General features: G+C 48.0%; 1 protein-coding gene across 10 annotated transcripts in view; it reads left to right on the top strand.

The window, feature by feature from the left end:
- The first annotated feature begins 2683 nt into the window (after positions 1 to 2683).
- TUB (TUB bipartite transcription factor) overlaps positions 2684 to 7957 on the top strand; it is a 173009-nt gene continuing 167735 nt past the window's right edge. For 4 of the 10 annotated variants that reach the window (XM_064657398.1, XM_064657390.1, XM_064657396.1 and 1 more), the window contains exon 1: positions 2686 to 3078. In XM_064657398.1, the coding sequence (XP_064513468.1) occupies positions 3023 to 3078 (56 nt within the window). In that variant the 5' untranslated portion in view covers positions 2686 to 3022. Of the gene's footprint in view, positions 3079 to 7957 lie in introns of all 10 variants that reach the window. The other 6 variants (XM_064657400.1, XM_064657399.1, XM_064657397.1 and 3 more) reach the window with 3 other exon arrangements.

Below are 7957 nucleotides of genomic sequence, written 5' to 3'. Positions count from 1 at the left end.
CCCCTGCAGCAGACACAGGCCAGTTGTCCAAGCACTGCTCTGCTGAAATGGTACTCTGTTTATGTGTGGGGTTTTGGTTTTGGTGTGTTACTCATCTGGAAAGGCTGTGTTTGCCATGAGGGTCAGTGGGGTCAACCCAAAGCCCACCTGCCTCAGCATACTGGGACAAGATAATTATGGGGGTCTCAGCACGAACCACCATGGTTGATGTTCTCCTCCTCAGTGCTTTGGTCCAGGATGGTGAGAAGGAGCCTGAGGTGCCAGCGAGCTACGCTTCTCTCATGTGGAGAGGAGAACCCATAGTCCAACAGCCAACCTGTGCTCCTTGCTTTTATTGATGTGCCTTTAAGTGTTTGCTTCTGACAGAGGCTTCTCTGGGATACAGGGGCTCACCAGGGTGATTTTAAGCTGCTCCCATGTGAAAAATGTTGGCTTAAGTAATCCAACAGGCAAGTAAATGGTGAGGTTTCAGTTTGCCCATTTACAATTGTCTCAATGGTAAGCACAGCAGGTAGGTGGAGGAGATGGGCTGTAACTCCCTCCTTTTCAGATGGTCCATTTCATTCAAGTCACTCAATGTGGATTATAAATAAGATAAATGGGAATGTGCTGCCTGTACATAACAGCATCTGTTACAGAGGTTGGGATGACAGACTTGCAGGGTATATACAAGGAGCAAGGCTTGAGTCTGGGCATCTTAATTACCATTCCAAGGAAACCTGCTTGATGTTTTCCCTATTTGAAAGTGTTGACAAATATCACCCATATTCAGGAAAGGTTTGATTTGAGTTAAAAGTGATACATGAAAAAAGCTATTAGGATAGGCTGGTTCTGCCTATCCTGATGAGAAGGCATGAAGGGTTTGGCCTATTCACCCTCTGAAAATGAAGACTGGAAGTTAAAAGATTGATGACAGGTATTCATTTACTTGAACTGAAGGAACTGGACATTTCATGAACAAGTGGATAACAGATGTCTGTGTATGCCTTCGAGCTAGGAAAGGGAAGTCTGTCTCTTGGCAGGGTGGAGCTCAAGGAGCTGTTCACTACCAGCCTCAAACCACTCATCAGATACTGTTGTTTGTGAGATGAGAGATTGAGCCTCATTGACCCAAGTCCCTTCCAGTCCATAGTTATGTAAGCTTGGGATTTTTAGTAGTTGCTCCTGAGAGATTTACATGTAGGAGCTGGGAGTGCATACTGCTTAGACCAGGGCTGGCCACCTGGGTGACCAAGCAGTGAGGAAAGGGTCCAGGAGGTGCTAATGCAGGCCAAAGACTGGCTGGGAAAGGTTTGAGAGCAGTATGTAGATACATGGGGTATTGTAGAAATGCTGGGTCACCCTGGGGGTGACTGTGATGACCTGACACTGCTTCTGGTAGTGTCTCTCTTGGTCAGGGTATGGTCAGGTCCTCTGGGCAGCCCCTGTGCTTGTGGTGTTATGGGAGATTGAGAAGGGATAGCTCCTTAAATCAGGAGGGAAGTGTCAGGCAGGGCACGGTGCCCTGAGCAGTGCTGTGCACCACAAGGTCTTGGCAGTTCTGAACCAGCATCTGGAGAAACAAACCTCTGTCTGTCTACACCTGACTCTGCAGACATCCTTGTCCTGGGACTGTCTTCAGAGCACCATCAGTAAGCCTTGCTCTTTGGTAGGATTTGTGAAGGATGCCCCGTGCAGAGGGTCATGATCCTGACACTGCACAGCCATGCAAACTTCACAATCTCGTGACACTGGGAAGCTGAGTGCAAAAAAATATTTTAAGAAGAGATGCAAGAAACCACTGCACAGTTTGAAGGCAGAGCTGTAATAAAGCCTCTTGAAAAGGCAAAGGTGCTGGACAAGCTCTGTTTAACTTTTTTTTTTCAGGAAAGGAGAACCACAAGTTAATTTAAAGAAAATTTTTGTTGTTTTTGTTTTGTTGTTTTGGTAAAGTGTTTCAGTTTGAACTACTCTCGCACAGTCCTCTCATATTGTGGTTATCAGAACTAATCAGAAAATCTTCAATGAGCAGGAAAGATTTGATTCCCAGCAGTGGGCAGGTGTGGGCACCTGGGAGCATTGCATCCCCTGTGCTTCCTGCAGCTGGCAGGTGAAATGAGAGACCCACAGGCCCTGGCACTGAACACTGCTGGTGACCACCAGGGACACGAGGGCAGGAGCCATGAAGTGCTTTCGTTTGGCTTTCAGTCCTGCAACCAAGGCCAGGGTCACGTTGAGGCTGGAGGGCTGTGACATTGCTGCTGCAGCTCTGGGATGAACTGGGGCTGTGGGCTGTTGAAAATCGGTGACTGAAATGGGGTGTGCAAAGCGTTTTTTCTGAACTCTGAGTGGCCCCTGGAGAAACCTGTACACCCACCTGCCAAGCACGGGCTGCAGAGAGTGCTGTGGGAGGATGAGCGGCAAGGCCATGCCCCGGGAGGGGAGATGATCCCGTGGAGCTGCCTGAGTGCAGCCGGCTCCCAGCGCTGACCCCACATGCGGGGATGTGATCGGTGCCTGCCTGGAGATCATGTTGGCGAGACCCAGGGACCGGTGGTGGGTGGGAGGCGGCTGATGTCAGAGCGCTGGACCCGTATCTGTGGCAACCAGAATAAATAAATAAATAAGGCGTGTGTGCTGGAGCAGGAGGCGCACAAGCTGCTGCACTCCTCAGCACAGGCTCGCTGAATATCTCTTAAGCAGCTTAGCACCCTTGCTCCAGTTTATTACCTGAGCGTCTTCGTGTCTGCCGGGCGGCTGAGAGCATCCTGCCGCCGGGTCCCCTCGGCAGGGACCCCAGGAGCCTCCCCCTCTCTTCATCCCTCCCTCCCTCCCTCCCTGCGCTGACAGTGGTTTGCTCCGAGCATCCAGAGCTGGATGCGAAGCCGCTGCTCCGCGGTGAATTTCGGTCCTGCCGCGGAAGGCCGGAGGCGTCTGCTCGCCCACGGCGGGCCCGTCTGCAGAAAGGTGTTTGAATTCCAAGCCCAGCAGCCGGTGCCTGCGGGAGACGAGCAATGCTGGAAGTGCTGTAGCTGAGCCGGAGATGGATAGTGTCAGCAGCAACAGGAACATGTCTTACAGTAGATGGAGTTACAACAGGTATCGTCTGTCTTGTTTTGGTTTGTTGTTTTCTTTTTTTTTTCCCCCTTCCTGATATTGTAAAACCATCACGCTGTTTATATAAACTGAGGCGGAGAGCCCTCTTCAGGGAAGCAAAACCCTTTACTAATGCTTTAACAGTCTGAAACACACTTGAGACACCCTGGGTTCCCAGGAACTCGAGCAGCGGTGTTTGCTGTTGTTTGGCAGGTGTTTGTCTGGAAATTAGGGTGGTAATTTCACCCTGTGTGGGTGCACTGGGGGTGCTCCCAGCCCTGAATGCACAGGTTTCCTGGTCTCTCTCCTCTGAGCAGGGCACTGAGACGCAACGATCACCTCAGCAGTCACCCAGACTTCTGAAAGGTGGTCTGTAGGAACTGCTGCTCGAAGCTGGTGCCTACAGGTTTTCTACCTTATAAGCTAAACCTTGGGGAATGGAGACAGCAGGGAGCCAGGATGTGGCTGAAGAGTGATATTTTCAAGCAAACACTGTGTACAACCTGGGTACCACAGAGCTGACAGGTCTGAATTCAGTGTCTCAGTGAGACAGTTGCAATATTCCCACCGTGTTTCATATCAGCATGTGTGTTTTTTCTCTTACGGGAAACAGAAATTTATTGTAGCATTAGTTTTGTTTTTATGTGATTCATGGCTGTGACTGACAGGTTCTTCAAGCCTGGATTAAAAAAAAAAAAGGTACAAACTTCATATTCTTTTTTTTTTTTTTTTCACTTTTTGTCTGTGTAAATGTTACACCTGAAATGGAACCAGATGCTAAGCATGAGCAGTATTAGGATCTCACTGAATCACTCTCACAGGCCACCATGATGTCCTGAAGAAACGCCCATGGAAGTGGTTTTTAGTGCTTGAACAGGTATTTGGTGTTGCTCATGCTCCCTGGGTGCGTGGGTGTATATTGTTTATATGTGCATCTAGAGAGTATCACTCATTTTCAGTGCAGTCCTACTGCCTCAGCAGAAAATTTACAGATTCATACAGTGGTGGCAATGGAACAGTGTCCTTTAAAAAAAAAAGTGTATATGTTTATGTATATGTAAAACTGAGTTATACAACAAGCTGTGCTTTTATGCATATATTGTCCCACAAAGAGAATGTTTTCCATCTGATGCCAGCAGTGAGATCCTGTAGTATTCAGTCTGTCCCATGCAGCCCAAGTTTGCAGCAGTTTCGGTATCTCAAACCTGCAGTGAACAATCCAGAAATTTCACACAAACTCCTCCTGGATGTCTTCTCCTAGTGCTACTGCACTGTGATTTGACCTTATGTATTGCTTGCAATCTATTTTTCCAGTTTTCAGTCTTCATGACTGTTTATCAGCCTTGTACCCAGGAACATGCTACACTCATGTGTCCACCCTGCTAGGCTTTTGTATTTCATCTGGGGGGAGAAATGCAACATTTCAGTGCCCAGGCTGGTTTTTTGGTGACCAGTTTCCAGATTTTGAAACTTTTCCTAATAAAGCCAAGCTCCATGAACTGGTACCTGTGTACTATGTATATATATATATATATATATATTGCAGTGCTGAGAGGCTGAGGAGTGAATTGCTGCTTTTACTCACAGCCTTCCCTTCTGAAAAATGGTGCAGAGTTGGTCTCACACACTGGGCCTGCCCTGCCACACCCCTCTTGTGCCCAGCCCTGTTGCAGAAGGAGGATCTAACTCTCTTGTACCCCAAACCCTGGTGGCTGATGTTTGCCTTTGGAACATGTTCCCTGCCCCAGCTTTGGTCTCACTGAGCAGTGGCAGAAGTTTGGGGGAACTTTCTGCCAGGAAGGGAAGGAAATAAGAGGTTCTTGTTTTGAGCATCTTGGAGCACCTGTGGTGCATGCCAAAGCCTCTGGCTGGGCACAGACTGCCTTTCTGTCCTGCAGGCTCACACCAAGCCACCACAGGCTGAGACCTTCCCATGACTCCATATGTGCTTGGACTGGAACATGAAGTTACTGCAAGATTTCATGAAAGCTGAGCTCCAGCTTTGTATGTTGTAGGAGTTTTGTTAGTAAAGCTAAATAACGTTATTTGCCCATTCCTCAAGGGACACCTGTAAGCCTTTGGCCAAGAAACACTGTTGCTTGTAAATGTTAATGATTCTCACCTCATTCACAAGAGTCCTGTGAAACAACTGATAGTGCTGAGGTCATTGCTCCTCACCAGTGGCCACAGAAGTTGGGACAGCACTGTGAACAACCAAGCACTGTGTGAAAGCTGACAAATGAAGCTGGTGAATGTTGTCTCGTTTTTTTTAAGAAGGGCAAGAAGGAGGACCCTGGAAACTACAGGCCTGTCAGTCTCACTTCAGTGCCTGGAAAAGTTATGGAAAAGATTATTCTGGGAGGTATTGAAAAACACCTGAAAGACAATGCAGTCATTGGTCACAGCCAGCACAGATTCATGAGAGGAAAGTCCTGCTTATCAAACCTGATTTCCTTTTATGACAAGGTAACCCACCTGGTTGATCAGGGGAAGCCAGTTGATGTAATCTTTTAGAATTTCAGTAAAGCTTTTGATACTGTCTCTGACAGTATCCTGGACAAAATGTCCGGCCCACAGCTGGATAAACACATCATGTGGTGGGTGAGCAATTGGCTCACAGGTCGAACCCAGAGGGTGATAGTGAATGGGGTGACATCAGATTGGTGACCTGTCACTAATGGGGTTCCACAAGGCTCCTTCTTAGGCCCTTCATAAATGACTTGGATGCAGAACTGGAAGAGATACTACAAATTAGAGGACTGGATAATCATTAATCATATGAAGTTCAGCAAGGGGAAGTACTGGATTCTGCAGCTGGGGAGGCACAAACCTGGATGTACAGACAGACTGGGGAATGAGAGGCTGGAGAGCAGTGCCATGGAAAGGGACCTGGGGGTCCTGGTCGATGACAAGTTGAATATGAGTCAGCAGTGCCCTGGCAGCCAGGAAGGCCAACCCTGTCCTGGGGGACATCAGGCAAAGCATCTCCAGCTGATCGAGGGAGGGGATTGTCCTGCTCTGCTCTGCACTAGGGCGGCCTCACCTGGAATATTGTGGCAGTTTTGGGTACCACAATATAAGAAAGATATTAAGCTGTTAGTGAGCTTCCTCAAGGCCTCGAGGGGAAGCCGTATGAGGAGCGGCTGAGGGCACTTGGTCTGTTCAGCTGGAGACTGAGGGGAGACCTCACTGCAGTTACAACTTCCTCGTGAGGGGAAGAGGAGGAGCAGGCACTGATCTCTTCTCCATGGTGACTAGTGACAAGACCAAGGGAATGGCCTGAAGTTGTGTCAGGAGAGGCTTAGATTGGACATTAGAGTTTCTTCCCCCAGAGGGTGTTTGGGCACTGGAACAGGATCCCCAGGAAGTGGTCACAGCACCAAGTCTGACAGAGTTCAATAAGTGTTTGGACAATACTCTCAGGCACATGGTGTGTCTCTTGGGGATGGTTTTGTGCAGGATCGGGAGGTGGACTTGATGACCCCTGTTAGTCCCTTCCAGCTCAGCATACTTTGTGATTCCATGGTTCTCTGGATGCACACCCAGGTACTCTTTGTGTTGGCCTCTATGAATCAGCATTGCAGGTATAGAGGGACAGGGCCAATGGAGCAGGTGCTGCCTCCCATAAATACATTTCTATCTATACTTAAAAGCAAAAATGCTCATCATCTATCTAATGAAGGGAACTAAACAAAGGTTTTGGCCTTTGGACTCTGGAACATGTGTGGATTTTTCCCCATGGAAATGTGGGGAGTTACTATGACCCATCTAAATGGCCAAGCACATGTCTTGCAGATGAAAGCACTTGTATGCAGTATGCAGAGGTTTATCTAGTGGGGTTTATCTGACATTTGTTTTGTATCACAGCATTCGGCCCTGTGATTGTGATCTTTCCTTAGACTTGCTGACCAGGATATCCACAGATCATTCCTGCAGATAGTTTGTTAAACAAAGAGCAAGTCCAATCACTGACTGCAAAACTGGAGGTGAGGGAGCCCTGAGTAATGAGGCTATTCAACACAGTTCACCTCAGCTACTCTCCTAACCAAAGGAAAACTCCTCTTCCCCCCCAGCCATTATCTCCGCCCAGCCTAGACCTGTATGTGTGAAAAGGAAACAGGTACAATATGAAAAGGTTCTTAATGAGCACATGTGGCACTTCCAGGCCTGGCTTGTTGGCCTTCCTAAAAGGGCAATCTTAACTTGTGCACATCTTTGCCTTCCTCCCATTTCAGTGCTGTGACAATTTCCTTGTCACTCTGAATGTTGCCAGGCAAAGTGGAGGATAAGCACTAATTTAAACAAAAGCTGGGGGTATTTAGGGCTTCTGGGTTCAGTGGGTAACTTCTACAGTGAAAGAATGCTGCTCTTTCACCTTCTGCCCTTGTTGATAAGCTGTTTTCTGGACAGTTACTAGTCATTTATATTCAGTTCCTGTTTGGTTTCTTTCTCTTCTGAGCAACCTCAATGCTTGAGCATCATCATGCTCCCTGCTCACCATACTTCTGGTCCCTGGGTGTTCACAAATCCTTGTCTTCCAGAGCAGAGCCAAATCGACTCTTTTTCATGCTCTCAGTGTTTAGTACTGGTGCAGGTTTTGGCAACTGGGCTGTGTTGCCCATCAGCACTTTTGCTGCCTCCCACCAGCTTTGTCCAAGAGTCATGCAGTGCTTCACTCTTGGGGATGCTGCACATGGAGTAGCAGAGTGTTTCCCTATCAATCTCTTCAGGAAGCATTCATCTATCCCAGTTCACTGATTTCAGATGTCATCCATGTGGGCTTGAGAGCCTCCATGTAGTACTCTCTTTGGGTTTGGTATACTCCTGTGGGAGTTCATGGTCTGTATACATAGAATTGTTCTTTGAAGGGGCTCTGCTCTGT

This window comes from Pseudopipra pipra, chromosome 6 (assembly GCF_036250125.1).
Source record: "Pseudopipra pipra isolate bDixPip1 chromosome 6, bDixPip1.hap1, whole genome shotgun sequence".
Classification (NCBI taxonomy): domain Eukaryota; kingdom Metazoa; phylum Chordata; class Aves; order Passeriformes; family Pipridae; genus Pseudopipra; species Pseudopipra pipra.
This window is presented reverse-complemented; position numbering and strand designations above follow the sequence as displayed.